Source organism: Podarcis pityusensis (assembly GCF_964106645.2).
Source record: "Podarcis pityusensis genome assembly, chromosome: 13".
NCBI classification, from domain to species: Eukaryota; Metazoa; Chordata; class Lepidosauria; order Squamata; family Lacertidae; genus Podarcis; species Podarcis pityusensis.
In genome coordinates this window covers 35,662,021-35,680,385 of record NC_138038.1, presented here as the reverse complement: position 1 = coordinate 35,680,385, position 18,365 = coordinate 35,662,021, and the positions used below count along the sequence as shown (strand labels likewise).

Below are 18,365 nucleotides of genomic sequence, written 5' to 3'. Positions count from 1 at the left end.
GGAACTGTCAAATCGGAACCTAGTTTTAAGCCTGGCAAGTAGGCAGAACTTCCAAGTTTACACAAAAGAGGAAGGAAAAAGCCACTGGAGTAAGAAAACAGCCAGAACAGTATCAGCTCTTCGCAAACAACCTAATGATGGATGACGTTTCTGTTCTCTCATGGCTTAGGAATGCAGTCTTGCATACCAAAGGGCACTGACTCATAAGGCCTTAAAAATAAATGACTGGCAAACTGAAGCCAGCACGTACTAGAAATAACTTGAGCTTCTGTCCTGTTAACTAGAGTTGAGGGTGGTAGATGGGTTTTGTGAGGTAAACAGTTAAGCAAAATGGCAGCCTGTTGGTACCACACTGTTCGGCCTAGTGCGAGAGGACAAGTAAGAAAAAGAAAGATCTGGTTCTATGAAACCCAAAGGTAGACTTTTGCTATGCAAAAGGCAAACTTGTTAAATGACAGCTCCTGTCAGCCTAGCAAGCACGGTCAATGGCCGGGAATTTGGGGGGCGGGGGGGTTAGTTCAGCAACATCTGGGTAAAGGTTCTTCTCTCCTGCTGTAGCTTCTTGGACTCCCAACTCCCATCATCCCCAGCCACTGGACATGTTGCCTGGAGCTGACGGAAGCAGGAGCCTGACATCTAAAGGGGGAACAGTCAACCCCTCTTCACAGGGAACTGTCACTCTGAGGGGAATAGAGGTCTCAACAACCCTCAGCAGCGTCCTTAACAAACTAACCTTTGCAAGATGCTTTGGGGGTCATTGAAAGTGGTGCAATGCTGCTTTACCTGTAGAGTGCAGGTGGGGCCTGGCCCTATGGTGCATTTCTAAATGGGGAGGGAGGGAAGGAAGGAAGGTGGCACATCGAAAGCAGATGCATGAAACCACAGGGCACGTGAGACGCACGTGGGTGGAGCTCAGGAGCAGACTGCACAACTCAGGGAAGGAACAGGTTGCTCTCTGTCACACCCACATTATTTTCCATCCAAGGGGGAGAGTGCCTATGAAATGAGATAGTGGGTAAAGGCTACTCACCTGGGCACGTGATGGCAGCTGGCACAGGCCTGCACTTTGGCCCATTTAAACAGGCCACATACAACATGGTAGACAGATAACGTAAGGATTTGTATAACTTTACAATATGCAGAGAATAATATGGGCTGAGAAATCAGAGAGGAGCTGAGGGAAGTCTCTGGGGGAGGAGAGGGAGGGTTTGAGGGGGGGAAGGGGAAAAATAATGAATATGATAGGTTTTGATATGTTGAAATTGCTAATAAAACATTTTTAAAAAATAAACAGGCCACATACAAGCCTTCCCTCTGCCCAAATTGCGTGCAGGGGACATGCCAAAGAGTTTCGACCCCTGACATTTTGCAACCCTTTCCAAAGTCTTGCTGCACCGGACCCCAGTTCCTGCCTTCATTTCTGCCCCCTCCATGGTGCTACAGGAAGCAGTTGCGCCCACAGGAGGCCTCTTAAGAAGTGACTGCGGATAAATGCTCTGCCTGCATTTACCACATGACCACTCAGAAACGATGGGGGCCCAGCTGCAGCTCAATGGTTACAGCATCCGCTTTGCATGCACGAGGTCTTGGGTTCAATCCCTGTCATCTCCAGGTAGGGTTGGGAGAGATCCTCCTGCCTGGAATACTGGCACCTGTCTGTGCAGACAGTGCTGAGCTAGATGAGCCAATGGTCTGACTCAGTACAAGGCAACTTTCTAGATTCCATGTGGAGGTCAGGATGCAACCACTGGCATGGAGGGTGTGTGGCCAGGGTGGATATACACACATCTACACAGTTTATTTATTGTAAAGTAAGGATGGCTCAACCTCCGCCTGGGGCCCCCGACTGATACTGACACAGACTCAGAGCAATTTTGCTGTTCCTTCCCTTAAGACCCCACCGGACACAGTGGGACTTTCTCAGAAGTATGTGCATTGATATAAGTTCCTACAGAAAGAAGCAAGAGAAGCCACTGGAAATCAGATGTGTTTTGAGAGCTTTATTTAAATACAAGGGCCCAAATAATTAAAAATAAAAAAAGGTCAACACTGCAATCCCTTTATAAAGGAATCAACTTTTGAAAAGGAGGAAAGTAGTGGCCCGAGTCTACAATACTGACATCAGCAAGAGAGACATCATGTCCCCCAACCCTGTTGATTTCCCCCCAGTGCATCCAGGAACATAGTAGAAAGTGACCAGGGCAGGTGTGGTGCTGGTCTCTCGCTCAGTTTCTTCTCCCTCCCTCTGCTCATCTTCCATGGCAAACGCTCCTCCACCTCCCTCATTAGAGCCCTGCTAAGGGCTCCCTCAGAGGCTCATTGTGGCTAGAGAGAAGCAGAGAGCCCGGATCGGTTAAATTTAAAAAAGGGGAGGATTTATGTGTGTGCGTTGTTGTTTTTTAACAGCTCCCATACCTATTTTCTCTTGTGTGCGACCAGAAGAGGAGTGGGCAGAGACTGGTTAAGGGGCAGGGCTTCCATTAAAGACTCTTCCCACTGTTTTCTGTGATAGGAGAGATCTCTTGCCTATTCCCATTGCCCATGGTACCGGGGAAAGTTTGGATTTGGGAGCTCCAGGTGCAAAGGGGATGGGGAAACAAGAGGAAAAGGCAACCCTAATTCCCCACAACCACACCCATCAGTGCTCCACAGGATTCGCGTGATGCTGTTGGTTCTGGAGAGGTTCCACCTGATTCTGCAGGGCAGGAGCATCCGGCAACGCAGGGCCTCCAGCATGGGACTCGGGTGGAGGAGGAGGTGTTTGGTCTGGGGGGAAAGGAGAAGACAAGAGCGTGGAGCTGTTGTCATCGACAGGACTTCACTTGCCTCTGAAAGAGCATGGGAATACTGTTCCTCCCTTTCGCTTGCCCTCCTGGCGCAGGGGCCCAGAACACAGGTTTAGACGGATCCACCTGCCATGCCTGGTGCCACCCTCTGGAGAGGGTACAGAAGTGACCAGCCCTCTTCGAAAATTTGAAGCTGCAGGCAGAGATCCTCCTGGCAGCTACACGGGGACATCCCTCCCTCCTTCCCCAGCATCAGAATTGGGGAGGTGGCTGGTGGAGACTGCAAAGAATCCAGAGCGCCATGGCCAGGCAAGCCTCCCCACCCCCCGCACTCTCCTGCTATGGGGAAAGGCCGTAACTCAGTGGTAGAGCAACTGCTTTGAATGCAGAAGGTCCCAGGTTCACTCCCCAACTTTTCCATACAGTGATACCTCAGGTTACATACGCTTCAGGTTACAGACTCCGCTAACCCAGAAATAGTACCTCGGGTTAAGAACTTTGCTTCAGGATGAGAACAGAAATCGGGCTCCGGCGGCGTGGCGGCAGCGGGAAGCCCCATTAGCTAAAGTGGTGCTTCAGGTTAAGAACAGTTTCAGGTTAAGAACGGACCTCCGGAACGTATTAAGTATTTAACCCCAGGTACCACTGTATTGGACTGGGAATGTTCCCTCTCTGGAACCCAGGAGAACTACTGCCAGACATTATAAACAGTTCTGAAGCCAGTTTTACTTGTGATTTAATTTAACCCCCCCCCCCATTTATAGCCCACCTCTCCTCCAAGGGGCTCCAGGTGGCCTACATGATTCACCCCCTCCGTGAGATGGGTTAGGCTCAGAGACAGGGACTAGCCCAAAGTCACCCAGTGAGTCCCATGGCTGAGTGGGGATTTGAAACCTGGTCTCCCCGGTCCTGGACCAACACTTTGGTCACTTTGCCACACAGCTTCTGGTGTTTGGGAGCATATTTCGAAGTACTTTTTAAAGAGGCGGCTGAACTGCACTGCATACAGGCCCAGATCCTCGTCCCTTTCAAAAAAGCCCAGAGACCCCAGCTGCCAACCACTTTTCCTCTCTCAAAGGACCAGATTCCCTTATTTTCCAAGAGAACCCAGGGGATACGGCTCCTCCTACCTGCTGGGGCTGCATGCGGCGGCTGGGCTTGGAACTTCAGTTCTCCGTCAGGTCCAGCGTGGGGTGCCTGCTCAGGCTGCTTTTGGGCTTTCCTCTGTTCCATCTGGAGAACAACCTGTAAGGAACAGGAAGCTGAGTGAGCTCACACAAACCCTCAAAGTGCAATTGCATCCTGAAAACGGCATGCATGCAATTACAAAATGCTGGGACCTTTTCTTCTTCTTTTTGCACATGTTCCCTCATGCTTTGATCTCCTTGCAGAAGAAAGGACTGCAACTGCACACTTCTCGCCACACCAAAGCCCTTTCCCCTTTCGGTTAACCTGTCTCCCAATCCGACTACCCTCACCCAACAGCTATGCCACCCAGCCAAATGTCTGCCGCTCCCCCAACCTCGTGCTTCCCACCTGCTGAAATTCCTTCTTCTGGGCATCAAGCTCCACCTGCCGCTGCTGCAGTTCCTGGTGCTGCTGGCGAAGCTGCTCCGCTTGCCGGCCTAACTCTGCCTGCTGGGCTGCCAGCTCTGCCTCAAAGCGCTGAAGCTCGGCTTCCGAGTACACTTGGGTCTCTTCCACAGTCTGGATGGGGGAAGAAGTGAGAAACAGAGCGGCTGGCTTAACTGACAAGTCTATTGCAAAAATCATTGAAAGAGCCTGCCTGCAAACACCCTCTAAACCAGGCTTCCTCAAACTCAGCCCTCCAGAGGTTTTTTGAGACTACAATTCCCATTATCCCTGACCACTGGTCCTGCTAGCTAGGGATTATGGGAGTTGTAGGCCAAAAAACATCTGGAGGGCCGAGTTTGAGGAAGCCTGCAAGCCTCTGGAAACTCTCGAAAAACCCCAAAATACAACAAAGTCTCCACCGCAATCGCTCCTCCTTTCTCAAACTCCAACTCTCCGCAGGCCTCAAAGGTTGGTGCAAAGGCTCCTGGGATTGCACTCGCAAAGGCTTGTGGGATTGCTAACATGGTTTCTGTGCCGTTTTGTTCCACTTCTGGGGTGTGCAAGTTGCCCATGCCTCGAATGTGCCTAAGTGGGGAGTTGCCTGTAATATGGATCAAAGTACCTCTGTTGCAGATTTCACAAATACCACGGCTTAAGCAGAGGAGGCTGGCCCATTAGGGCAAACGGGGCACTGCCCCACCAACATCACTCTGTCCAGGGGAGGCGCTGCCTGTCAGCTTCCTCTCCCTCCTCAGCTTCAGAGTTGCTTCGATAGAACTCAACAGGGAAGATGAGGATGGGAACAAACCAAATGCAAACTCCACTAGTCTCTGGCTCTTGGGCTCACTGCCTTCTTCCCCACCAGCCCCAATGGGCACCGGCAGCTACTGGGCTTATGTTCCCATGGCTGGAACAAGTACCCACTGAAAAATACAGTTATAGCTCCTAAAAGGCTGCTGCTGCAAAAATGAAAGGTTCTGAGCATTTTTGCTCTCCTCAACAAATAAAAATGTAATCGAGCTGAGAGGTGAGAATCAGAAATGGCCACACAAGGTTGCTGGCTTCGTAGTTATGCTGCATATTAAAACGGATTTATTAGATCTGACAGTTGTTTTTGCAATCAGTTTTTTTTTTTAAATGCTGCAAGCAACTTTGAGCAATTTATAGAAAACTCTCTTAACATACACAGGGCAGGAAAAACCAGTCACCTTCATTTATCATTTAAAAACTTCTTCTGGCCCAATCTTTTTTTTTTTTTTAATTGCATGGCTTAAAATCATTTGACACATTTTTGATTAAAAAAACTTGAAACCACCTTTACCTTTAAAAACACCAGAAGCTTGAGGCTCAGGGCCATCAAAGACAGCCAAGGAAAAGTCAGCACGTTTTGACTGTAATCAGATGAAACTGAAATGTTGTTTTCTTGACTCTGAAGTCTCTCACAAAATCAATTTTCAAAAACTCCCACGCTATAGCGAAGGAATCGGATCAGGGGCAGTAGGCCCTCTTGATACACAGCCCCAGACAATTTAAGACAAGTCTCATTCCACGCCAAGGGAATTAGCTTGCCTCAAGCAAAGACAGATGTTTTGCTTTTTAGCAACTTCACATGGATGCAGCAAGATTAACCTAGTTTCAGAGAGTGTGTTAGATTTATCTGCTCCTGGCCTAGGGATGGGCAGACCTTATTTAACCAGAGGGGCTCACTCTCTCAAGGGCCACCTTGCAGCATGCCAGTAGTGGGTGTGGCCAGAGGCAAAGGTGGGTGTGGCCAGAGGCAAAATGGGTGTGGCTAATGATCTGACTCTTTACCTCTGTACAGTAGGCTACATTCCAGGCCTGCCAAACCCAGGCATCTCCAAGCACCCACCCACCTAAATCTATCCTTACATATCCAAGGCATAATCACAGTTCAATGGCAGGTTTCAACCAGGGAAAAGCACTTGGAACAAGGCTGGAACAAATGTTTGGCCCATGGAGAGTCCCAGGGCTTGAGAGAGACAGAGAAGGATGGAGGTACTTTCTGGCCCCTGCAACTGAGGTGCCCCACACCCCTGAACCTGAAATCTGCTACTAGTGACCTGCTTCTTTGATCCTTGTTAGCAGACATTCAGAATATTGTTTCGCACAGCAGTCTCCCCTTCACAAACCTCCCATCCGTCGGCTTCGTTGAATTCCTTCTTCTGAGTGGATTTGAGGAACTCTTCCAGGGTCACCAGGCGGTCTTTGTTAAGGTCCACCTGCAAGAAGGTAAGTTGTGAACGGACCACAGAAATCTGCCTGGGCCTTCAATCCCTCTATTAGGCCTCAATCGCCATTTTCAGCCCCTTCCTGCTTTTCTGACATTTTCCCCTCCAAGCCTGTTGGCGCCTCAGAAATCTGCAGCGTATGAGTTATGGGTCCGCCACCCTTCTCTCTTGACTCTGGGTCACTCCATACTTATACTGGCTACAGAACAACATGTCTTAAAGCTTTCACTTCTTAAAGAAAATAATGAGCAAGTTTCCAGCCTCGTTTGCTGGAACATGGAAGTAAATTTTGTATATCTATATGCTGCATTTCTGCACCCACAGAAAAAACAAAAAACCCACCTTAATGTTACAACAGGCCCCAATTTAAATCAACAGAATTATAAATAAACAAAACCAATCACTATAAACCTGACAATAAAACTTACAAAAACAGCAGCAAGTAGATGACAATAAGCAGGAGCAGGACAGGACAAACAACTGCTCTCGCCACAAAGGCTTTTCTAGAAAGGAAAGCCTTGACTTGCCCTTAGGAAGAGGGGGAGAACCCCCTCAAACCTCCCTGTGGAGGGAATTCCATAGGCTGGGCGCCACTACCAAAAAGGCCCCGTCTCCATTTCAGCCTTAGCAAATCTGGAAGTCATCAGGTTGGCTAACTTCCCATCACCGCCAACCTGGAGGGCACCAGGTTGGCAAAAGCTGCTCTCGTTAACAATCCTCCTCACTTCAAAAAGGTGGGGAAAGCAGAAACAGAGCCTCAGTGATGAGTCAAGCTGGTAAATGTTCAGAACAGAACAGCCTTCCCCTAGTCTTGGGTCCTCAGGTGGGAGGGCGGCATCAGGTTGGGGGAAGTTCCAGTCATCTATTCTAGATACTTGAAAAATTCCGAGGTGTAGATGACACCAGCTGATGTGAAGAATACGCAGAAAGATCTCAGAAGCCAAATGTGTGGGAGAGAAAAGGGGAAAGCCAAGTTTCCCAGTACACACACACACACACACAAACACACAGGCTCTGCCACCCACATATTTCCTGAAGTCAGTCTCTTTCTCCACAACCTCTCAGGGGAAAGGAAACGTGTGGTCTGGCCCTTTCAACCACTCTGGTAGTGAAAGGATGTTAACTGAAGGGAAGCAGTTCAGTCCTCCTCCGCTCCAGTTGCAAGCTGCTCCTGTCACTATAGACTGCCAATGTTTTCTGTGCTTGCTGCACATTAGCAGAGATTCAATGACCTCGCTTGCTGCCTCCGTTCCATTTCCAGCAACTCCCAATCAGCCCCAGGGCTGCATGGCCAATGATCAGAGATGGCGAACAGTTCAAACAAAGATCTGGAGGCAGGCAATGGGTTCTGCCACCCATTGTTGTGGTCTCTTTTAGTGTTCACCCTCACCCACAAATTCTGGGGTTTGGGTATTTTTTTATTTTTGGCAAAGCTTTCTACTAAGACGAGTCTTCAAGACATCCCACATTAGGACTGTGAACGAGCAGAGGCAACACCACAGAGCATAAACTGTGGAACTCACTCCCGCAGGACATTAAGCACGAGAACCCTATGAGGCAGGGCTATGCTGCGGGAAATAGGCTGGGCTGAGAGACATTAAGCCGGACTGCAACTCCCACCATCCCCCAACCATAGACCGTGACTGCTGGGGCTGAGGGTCATTGGGGGAGTCAAAAAATCAGGAGGGCGGTAAGTTGGAGGAAAGGTACATTAAGTCCTCCCGCCAACAACAGGGGGAACTTGACATCTCACTCTCAGCTGATACGCTAGCACTGTGGATCGCTTTACCACCAGCAGCCTTCAAAAAACAAGCCACAGAGACAGCGTGGTGCAGTGGTTAGCGTTGGGACAGGGACCTGGGAGAGCAGGGTTCAAGTCCCCACTCGGCCATGAAGCTTGCCAGGGCTAACCCGCCTCGCAGGGATAAAACAGAAAGGGGAAGAAGCAAGTGTTTCACTCAGAGAAAAGCTGGGGTGTCATAATAAGCATGTCTCGCAGTTGGACCCCCTTTGTCTTCTCTGATCGCAGGGAGCAACGGCGCTCTATTGCCCTCTCCATCCGGCCCAGATGCTTACATTGTGCATGACATGCTCCCGCATGCGCAGCCGCTCCTCCTCCATTTCTAACATGTCGTCCTCTTCATTCCGGGGGTCATAGACCTTCTCCAGCTGCAAAGTGGGGAACAAGGGCAAGGTGAGAGGCTAAGAAGCCCTGTTGTGCCCATCTCCCTTCTCTAACCCCGAGGAACCTCTTCCCCACAAAAAGAAAAAGGCCCAAAGGTCCTGAATTGTGGGCGCATAGGAAGCTGCCTCCTACCCCATCAGACCAGTTGGGTCTATTTAGCTTTGTCTACACTGGACTGCCGGGATGCAGGTGGCGCTGTGGGTTAAACCACAGAGCCTAGGACTTGCCAATCAGAAGGTTGGCGGTTCTAATCCCCACGACGGGGTGAGCTCCCGTTCCTCCATCCCTGCTCCTGCCAACCTAGCAGTTCGAAAGCACGTCAAAGTGCAAGTAGATAAATAGATACTGCTCCGGCGGGAAGGTAAACGGCGTTTCCGTGCGCTGCTCTGGTTCACCAGAAGTGACTTAGTCATGCTGGCCACATGACCCGAAAGCTGCACGCTGGCTCCCTCTGCCAATAAAGCGAGATGAGCGCCGCAACCCCAGAGTCGGCCACGACTGGACCTAATGGTCAGGGGTCCCTTTACCTTTACCTTTACCTTTACCACTGGACTGCCAGTGTCTTTCTGGCTCTTCAAGCTGAGGCATCCCCCAGCCCTGCCTGGAGATGCCAGGGATCAAATCTGGGACCTCTGGAATGCACAACATGCATGCTACACACCAGAGCTCATGTCGTTCCCCAGAAGGGAAACCTGCCTCTCGAGACTGCTCACAACCCACACCACAAAAAAACAGGGATGGGGAGTCTGTGACCCTCAGGATATTGCTGGGACTCCTATCAGCCCTCTTATCAGATCATCCCTTGACAACTGGGCTGTAGCTCAGTTAGGAAAGGGCTTGCTCTGCATGCAGAATTTCCCAGGTTCAATCCCCAGCATTTGGGCTGGTAAACAGACCCCTGCCTGATAAAATTGCTCACTATATGCAGGCAAGAGGCTAGTCCTTATGAGGACCTGTTTCAAGGTTGCACCACAGCAGACTGCAAGGGGAGGCTCAAATGCTTGAATGCATCCCCTTCTGCCCCCAAATACAAGAAAAACTTCTTTGTACACAGAAAATGAAGTCTCAGAGAGAAGCTTTCCTCCCATGTGCTAGTTTTCTACATGCAGAGGGGCTTGCAGGCTTGCTTTTGTATGGAAGAGCATTGAAACATGCATGCACCTCCCAGCTGCAGTCTGCTGTGGTACAGCCTGGGCCCAGTCTTATTACTAAGAACTAGGCAGAGAACTATGGGGACGTGGGTGGCGCTGTGGGTTAAACCACAGAGCCTAGGACTTGCCAATCAGAAGGTTGGGGGTTTGAATCCCCGCGACGAGGTGAGCTCCCGTTACTCGGTCCCTGCTCCTGCCAACCTAGCAGTTCGAAAGCACGTCAAAGTGCAAGTAGATAAATAGGTACCACTCTGGCGGGAAAGTAAACGGCGTTTCCGTGCACTGCTCTGGTTCGCCAGAAACGGCTTAGTCATGCTGGCCACATGACCCGGAATCTGTACGCCGGCTCCCTCGGCCAATAAAGTGAGATGAGCGCCGCAACCCCAGAGTCGGTCACGACTGGACCTAATGGTCAGGGGTACATTTACCTTTACCTTTAGGCAGAGAACTTACCTCCTTAGTGAAGAGAGCCTCCAGTTCCTGCTCATCTAGAACTCCATCACTATTTGTGTCTGAGGGGGGAAAGTAAGGGAGATAGACTTAGGCAAGCCTCTCTCTCTCTCTCTCTCTCTCTCTCTGTCCCCAGTGAGTAATTATGGGAGAGCCAGTGGTCTGGTTTTGCACGTCACAATATGCCAGAGTTTGTCTTAAACCATGGTTTAATCACAAATATGCCCACACAAATTACGGCCTGTCATGTCACCTAAAGCCTTGTTTCCTTCAAACAACATGGTGGGCTACCAATTAATCCAAGAACAAACCTTAAATTTATTTCTGGCCTTATTGCACGTGGCGGGTTAAAAAAATACCATGCTCTGGGTTTGAACAACATTACAGCCAAAAGAATGTGGCTTTGTCCATTGTTTGAACTGATTTCAAGATTGTGTTTCTACATTACCCTGGGACCTTGCTGTGAAGGGAGAGTAATAAATCAGATCTAGAAAATAATGTGACTCGTTTGGAGAACATGTGGAGGTGAGGGAGAAGAGAGAAGCTGTGCAGGGACAGGGTGAGGCACGTTAGGAAATAAACCATGTTTTCAAGACAAACTGTGGCCTAAATGGCCTCTGTCCTGTATACTTGAAGGAGCGTCTCCACCCCCATCGTTCAGCCCACACATTGAGGTCCAGCTCCAAGGGCCTTCTGGCAGTTTCACCACTGCGAGAAGTGAAGTTACAGGCAACCAGGCAGAGGGCCTTCTCATCAGATGTCAAGGAGATAAATAGCTATACAACTTTTAGAAAATACCCGAAGGCAGCCCTGTATCTGGAGATTTTTAATGTTTGATGTTTTATTGTGTTTTTATGTATTGGAAGCCATCCAGAGTGACTTCCAACTACAGTGGCACCTCGGGATGCGAACGGGATCCGTTCCGGAGCCCCGTTCACATCCTGAATGGAACGTAAGACGCGACGGCGCGTCTGCGCATGCACGGGTCGCGTTTTGCCACTTCCGTACATGTGCATGACGTCATTTTGAGCGTCTGCACATGCACAAGCAGCGAAACCCGGAAGTAACGCGCTTCATTACTTCCAGGTTGCCACAGATTGCAACCCAAAAGCACTCAACCTGAAGCACATTCAACCCGAGGTATGACTGTACTAAAAAATGTCACTAATCTACTGATCATCAGCTAAACCTGTCAGCCCTCCACTGCTATAAGCCTGAAACCAGAGCTCCCTTCAGGGAAGCGATGAAAGGAACACCCTTCCTCCCCCTCCTCACCGTGTAATTTGAAGAAAGTCTTGGGATTGAACTCATTGGGGTCCAAGCCGTCGGTCTCCTGCCAGACTTCCTTGAGCTGATCGCGGCTCCCCTGCGTTGGGGTTACAGATGAGGCAATCAAAGGCCAGTCAAAAGAATTAGTATCTCCCATCTTTGCTTCCCACAGGAACACCCGCACGCCCTCCCCCCACAAAAAAACCTACAAGTGGTTCCCTTACCGGGACGTTGACCTTGGGATGTTCCTTGTGCTTCTTCTTGAGCGCCTCAAAATGCGCCTCCTCCTCCCGGCGCTTCTCCTCATCCAGAGATTTCAAGTACTCCCGGCGCTCGTGCTCCTTCATCATCTCGTAACGCTTGAACTCTTCATGGTGAGCGGCATCGTAGTTCTCCAGGTCCTTAGTAGCCTGTGGGGCGAAGAGGCAAGACAGATAGTGTCAACAGTGACAAAGTGGGGTGGGAGAGCTGGGACAAAAGCATTTCCCCCTGCTGTAACCCGGGATGCTCGAAGACGGATGCCTGAAGTCCCTGCAAAGCTCAAAGTAAACACAAGAATGTAAGGCAAGCTTGCTGGATCTGGCCAATGATCCATCTAGTGCAGCATATGCATACATAATTTTCACTTTTACAATCTTTTTCACATTTGCATTCACAAAAAATAAACATTAATCACTGACTTCCCTCCTTTCCATGGTTCAATCTAATTATCTTCTGCTGCTGCATATTCTAATTAACTCCATATTAATTCTTTCTCATCTTCTCTCAGCTTAATTTATACCACTGAATTTACTCTAATCCTGCCAATGTTTTAATTTGTTTGCAATAACTCTTCAAATATTCTACAAACGTTTTCCAATCTTCCCTTAAACACTCTTTCCTCCTGATCTCTAATTCTGATGGTTAAACTTGCTATTTCTGCATATTCCACCAGCTTCGTCTGCCATTCTTCCTTCGTTGGTACTGTTCCCTCCCTCTCATTTCTGAGCCTATACGATCCCGGCTGCTGTGGTTGCATATAGAAACAGATTCTTTAGAGACATCTGACTCAGTTATTCAGAACAGGAGACTCCTAACTCCACTCTCAGTTCTCTCAATAACCACTGTAAGAATTGCAGCTCTATGAGGGGACTAAGGGACTCCTAACAACTTAATGAACTACAGTCACTCCCAGGATTCTTTGGGGAAAGCCACGAGTGTTTAAAGCGGTATAATACTGCTTTAAATGTATAGTGCAAACAGGGCCACCATCTTACTGAGCTAGGCAGAGCTCAGACAGAATTGCACTAGGACTGCAAACTCAAAGGCTATTCTGGATTTGGGTCTTGCAACCCCACTTGATCTCAGACCTGCTATCCACCACCCATCCCTTGAGACCAAAAGTAGAATAGATTGGATACATATTAAAAATCTGGGTGTGCTGTGATTACTAAACGTACATGCACGTAACAAAAACACAGTATCTCCCATCCTGATCAGCCTGCCTTTCTTCAAAAGGGGATGAGCCAATAAAGAAAAAAACTTTACAGAAAAGCAGAGAAGCATTGTGGGGGTGGGAAGAGAGATTATCTTACTTCCTCGAACAAACTGTGCATGAGAATTATTGTCTTGGCTCTCCTTCCAGAGGAATTGAATCCTCAACACAGGCAATTACCTCCAGTTTAATTCCCAAAGAATTGCTCTTTTTGTGGCTGTTTTCCTCCAGAGCATAAGGAAAGGAAAAAAACTTCACTCCCTTAAACAATATGGGGGAGGAGAAAACGACACACACGGCTGATCCCACACTGAACCACATGGCGCGTTAGGCAAAAGGCCTTGCTTTTAAACCAGTCACCCATACTTATAGATATTAATTAGCAAGTGGAGCTTCTTCCACCATGGAGCAAAATGCGATCACCTGTTAATTGCCACAGATCACACAGCTGTCGAAAAGCGCAACAGTAGCAGCAGCAGCAACAACAACAGAGGATGGTTGATAAATAGGCAATAAGACCCACTGCAAGGATATCTTCTTGCACAGCACTTGAATCAGGCAGTTGTGTTGCATTGCACAAGTATGGACCAGGGTGAGGTGAGCAAACACCAGGGCATCAGCACACCACCGGCTGACAAGACAGCCACATCGATTTTGGTAAGAAATAAGGAAGGAAGTTCAGACATACGGCTTGAATGAGCAACTCCAGATCCCGGGCTTCAAACGTGTGCTGGTTTTGAGGGTCCAGATGTTCGAACTGCTTCAGCAAAGAGAGGTGATCGACCTGTACATCTGGAAGTGGAGAGGAGTTTGCAGGGGAGAGGTTAAGGATGCTGCTTCACATCTGAAGCTCCAACAGGTCACAGAGAATGGGGATGAGGAGCCTGCAGCCTTCCACAGGTTGTTGGGCTACAAATCCCATCAGCTCCAACCAACCTGCCCAAGGACAGGGCACAGAAGGCAGCAGATCCCCCACCTTCCATTTAAGCCAATGGCTATTGGTCAGAACAACTGAAAATGGAACTTCCAGGCTGTATCAGTTCCTGGTGACAACAGGGGATGGGGCTCACTATGAAGCCTAACTCATGAGTCTCCTGAAAAGTAAGTGTGAGGGTGGGGAGACCAGGCTGGTTGCTGATGGACCAATCTAACAAGACCATTTTTATGGCTACATCTGAGGAAGCCCAGGCTGAAAATGCAACTAATAAGTAAGTGCAATAGGCTGTCAGGAACAATTAATTCCTGATCAGGAGGCGTAAGTGTCCAAAGACCACTCAATACACACATACAAACTCTGCAGTGGCCCTGAACTTTTCATGCTGGAACCCAGATCTAACACAAACTATCCAAAATGCCACAGTCCCAACCACAAAACCAGAACCCCTGACTCTCAGCACCCCCTATTTCTATTCCCCAAATCCCTCCAGGAGCCCCACTCACGCAATCCACTTCTGTCCCAACTCACCTTGTTCCATGGTTGCATCCATCTTGGCCTTCAGAAGCATCCGAAGCCGGGAGACCTCTTGACGCTTCAATTCATCAAGTTTGGTGCGGACATGGTGGCTGACAAAGTCCAGCTCTTTGCTGAGTTTTCCGCTCTGAAAGAAGCCAGAGATGGCAGAGGTTTTAGTCATGCTAATTCCACCCTTCCTCCAAGGAACACAATGCAGAACATGCATCTCGTCCCATCTTCATAACAGCCTTATGAGATAGGATAGGTTGAGTGACAGCGATTGGAGCTTTGGGATTAAAAGCAGGGGTGAGGAGCCTCCAGCGCAGGGGCCAGCCTTAGCCCACCGGGAGTCCAATTTGGCCCACCAGGCCATTTGGAAAACCCATGCAAGGGATTTTGAGAGGTGGCCAAGGCTGTCAAATTTGGCCTGATAAGCATCTTGTCCATGGAGTCAAAAAGGTTTCCCAACCTGATTTAAGGCCAGGTTTTCTCAGTCCAAGTTCAGCAAGTGAAGAGTTACCACACTGCAGGGCGATATGGATTCATCACTACCACAAAAATCCAAGTCCGGCTCCCAGGGAAGCCATATTTCACTATGCACCAAAACCAAAACCTCAGAATGCTGGCTAAAGAAGAAAACTATCTTGCTAGCACACATGACCACACAACATAGTCCAGATCACCTTGATGTCCTCTGCATTGGCCGCTTGGAGCTTTTCCCGGAAGTGCCCATCTGTTTCCAACACATTGATCACTTCTTGGAGGTAGCGGTGATAATAGAGGCCTGTGTCCTGTGCAAAAGCGAGAGCAATGGGTCAGGGCAACCATCTGGGGAAGGGCTGTTGGTCAGGGGTAGAGCGTTTGCTTTGCATACGTAAGGTTCTCCGATTTAGTCCCTGGGGTCTCCAGAGAAGAGGACCTGGGAGAGATTCTTGGTTAGAAAAGATACAGAACTGGGCTTAATGGACTCAGAGGTCCAATGCAACATAAGCAAATTCCATGTGCTAACCATCATCATCATCATCATCAATAACAAGCAAGTGGAGAGATGTAACAAAATTCTGCAGTGTGACCTGCTCCTGCTCTTGCACCCCAAGATCCTTCAACTTCCTTATCACAATCAGTTCATAAATACCGTGGAGACCAACAGAAATTTTTAGTGCTATCTGGTCTCTGGCTGAGACAGAGGCTGTAAATCTTCCCCTCCCTTTCACAACCTAAACTGCTCAAAGTATTCAGAGCTACATGTAAAAAAAATACTAATTGATCAATGGAATGATTCCTGGTACTGGCTTGCAAAGAATAACATAAGCATTTCCTGGACTGAAATCAGAAATAAAAATATATATTCTAAAGTAGTAGGAGACTGACTCCTGACTCCAAGTTCTGCTAACCAGGAGATAGGATAATGATGATAATATCACCAACCACCATTATACATTAGGGCACTACTCAAGAATACAGAGATGTTTAGGATTAGGATCCCTTACTGGCGCCTCAGGGGGAGTCTCCTCTTCTTGCTTCTCCTTGGGCCGTTCAATGGGCACACAGGTTGCCAACCCTAAAAGGGCAGCGCTCAGGAGCCACGGCAGGTGCATTGCCTTGCGTGCCTGTCACCAAGATCCTATGGAAACTGGGAAACACTACATTAGGAATACAGAAATGGAACTCCCAAGGCCACAAGGAAAGAAATGGCAAGAGCGGTTGTTTCTCCACACCTCCCCCCACCCTCAGGGCCAGATTGAGGTTTGATGAGGCCCTAAGCTACTGAAGGTAATGGGGCCCTTTATACATCCAGCTGTCCTTTGTCAACAACAAATCGCCGCTTTTTTGTGTTGAATATATGCTACAGTATATGGTAATTTATGGACCTAATAGGTATCTAAAGCCATTTGCACATAACAAAATATGTATTTTATCAGAGTAATTGTTGAACTTATATTTTGGAAATGTACATCCAGTTTGTTTTTTCCTTTAAATTTTTGGGGGGCTCCCAAGAGAGTGGAGCCCTAAGCTATAGCTTGTTTAGCTTATACGTAAATCCGGCACTGCCCACCCCAAAGGAAAGGCAAACATAAAAGTCCAGGAACGGGCAAGTTTGCACCACGTGGCAAATGCAAATCTGAAGTCCACAGACTGCGGCTGACCAGTGTAATTTGTTGCCAATGCCAAAGTTCAATACAGCACTTGAGAACAGTAGTAATAATAATAGTAACAATAAAAGCCAGGAGCCCTAGAGCAAGTGCAGAGCAGTTCTTCACTTGCTATGTCCCCTCAACATATCTTGGATCAGGGGGCAGGGCTTGCAAGTCACAGAGCAAAGCTGTAATCCCCGACATTTCACAAGCCTGAAAACACATCCCCAGCAGTACCCGGAACCTAAAAGCGGAGTGGGGAGAGCTTGAGCGGTGAGCTGCATCCTTTGACCTGGAAACCCCAATCCCTCCTGCCGGAGACGCCGAGGAGGCGGGCGGTGGTTGGGCGGCCAGCGAAATGCACTCTGGACATGCTCAAGAGGGCCGCTTTCCCCTCCTTTGTGATACTGTTCTGAACGTCGTAGGGCTAGGAGCCCCCGGCGTTGGCGACCCCCTAGCGCTTGGCCCTAGCGCCTGAAGCAAAGGTCCCGGCGCTGACCCTTCCGCGACTCACCTGAGTCCAAAGGTGCCTGCGACCGAACGTTCGGCCACCTTCTCCAGTCCGCTTCCTCTTTCCCAATGTTATGTACTGAGTTGAATAGGATCCAAACTGTAGCAGTCTGATTGGTCCTAGAACAATAGGATCCAAAAGGCAGCAGTCTGATTGGTCCTAGAACAATAGGATTCAGAATGCAGCAGTCTGATTGGTCCTAGAACAATGCAGCAGTATGATTGGTTGGCAGGAACCACCCAATCCTGCTCCAGATAGAAGTGAATCCACAACCTGATTGGCTTACAGTAGAATTCCAGAATTAGCCAATCATGTGCAGCCCATTGTGTAAATAATGTATATAAAGCAGATACTGTGAGGGGACATTCATTCATTCCTCCTCACCACTATGAGCTGAATAAAGAGCATGAAATCACTTTGCGACTCTGAGTATATTTCACTGGCGACGAGGATGGGATCCCGCTGAGCTGACTGCCACACACAGCACCGCAGCACCGCCAACTGCCGCACCGCTGCCTCGCACCGTGTATCCAGGCTTCAGCTCCGGGGCACAAGGAACTCAGAATGGCAGCCAACAGCAGCTTCTCGCCATTCAACCCAGCATCTGGAGACTGGGAAGCGTACGCCTCCCGTTTCACCTTCCTCCTAGAAGCCAAAGGGGTCACCGACGAAGAAGACGCCAAGAAGAGGGCGATATTCTTCAGCGTCTGCGGAGAGGAGACGTTTGAAATCGCCCGGGCTCTCCTTGCGCCTGAAGACGTCGCTACTGTTCCATACAAAACAATAATGGAACAGCTGAAGGGGCACTTTTCGCCGCAGCCCTCAGTGGTGGCTCGTCGAAATGCCTTCTACGCAAAGCGGCAAGCCCCTGGGGAAACCATAACTGGGTTTGTGACCTCTCTCCGCCAAGCCGCCCGGTTCTGCAACTTCTCAGAGCTGGAGAACATGCTTCGTGACCGCCTCGTCGGTGGCCTGAAGGATGAGAAGCTGCAACGGCGCCTCTACGCTAAGAAGGACCTAACGTTCCAGGTCGCTCTGGAGGAGGCCCTGGCAACAGAAGCTGCCGAGAGGTCGACCCAAGAGGCACGGCCGAGCCTGCCATCCCAACCGAGGGTCCACCATGAAGA

The 18,365-nt window shown here is 49.2% G+C and overlaps 1 protein-coding gene and 1 long non-coding RNA gene across 3 annotated transcripts; one reads left to right on the top strand and one right to left on the bottom strand.

The window, feature by feature from the left end:
• Nucleotides 1–1,987: 1,987 nt before the first annotated feature.
• NUCB1 (nucleobindin 1) lies at nucleotides 1,988–17,307 on the bottom strand. Of its 2 annotated transcripts, none has more exons than XM_080976232.1 (13): nucleotides 17,242–17,307; nucleotides 16,083–16,225; nucleotides 15,276–15,383; nucleotides 14,605–14,737; nucleotides 13,828–13,931; nucleotides 11,890–12,075; nucleotides 11,672–11,762; nucleotides 10,400–10,458; nucleotides 8,687–8,779; nucleotides 6,512–6,601; nucleotides 4,323–4,493; nucleotides 3,917–4,031; nucleotides 1,988–2,766 (listed from the first exon to the last, which is right to left on the bottom strand). In XM_080976232.1, the coding sequence occupies exons 2-13, from the start codon at nucleotides 16,188–16,190 to the stop codon at nucleotides 2,639–2,641; spliced, it is 1,386 nt and encodes a 461-aa protein (XP_080832358.1). In that variant the 5' UTR covers nucleotides 16,191–16,225; nucleotides 17,242–17,307; the 3' UTR covers nucleotides 1,988–2,638. The 2 variants fall into 2 exon arrangements, with proteins under 2 accessions (XP_080832358.1, XP_080832357.1); XM_080976231.1 differs by having other exon boundaries at nucleotides 16,083–16,216.
• LOC308460237 lies at nucleotides 6,608–7,606 on the top strand. The gene is made up of 2 exons (XR_013978515.1): nucleotides 6,608–7,257; nucleotides 7,299–7,606. It is a non-coding gene; the product is annotated as an uncharacterized lncRNA (long non-coding RNA).
• Nucleotides 17,308–18,365: the final 1,058 nt, after the last annotated feature.

Bases quoted from the DNA above. Each gene is read 5' to 3' on its own strand.
- NUCB1 (XM_080976232.1), bottom strand. From the start codon at position 16,190: ATGCACCTGCCGTGGCTCCTGAGCGCTGCCCTTTTAGGGTTGGCAACC. The intron at 13,932-14,604 runs GTGAGTTGGGAC...CTCCACTTCCAG, and splicing joins GGATGCAACCATGGAACAAG to ATGTACAGGTCGATCACCTC. The intron at 8,780-10,399 runs GTAAGTTCTCTG...CCCACTTTGCAG, and splicing joins AGGCTCTCTTCACTAAGGAG to CTGGAGAAGGTCTATGACCC.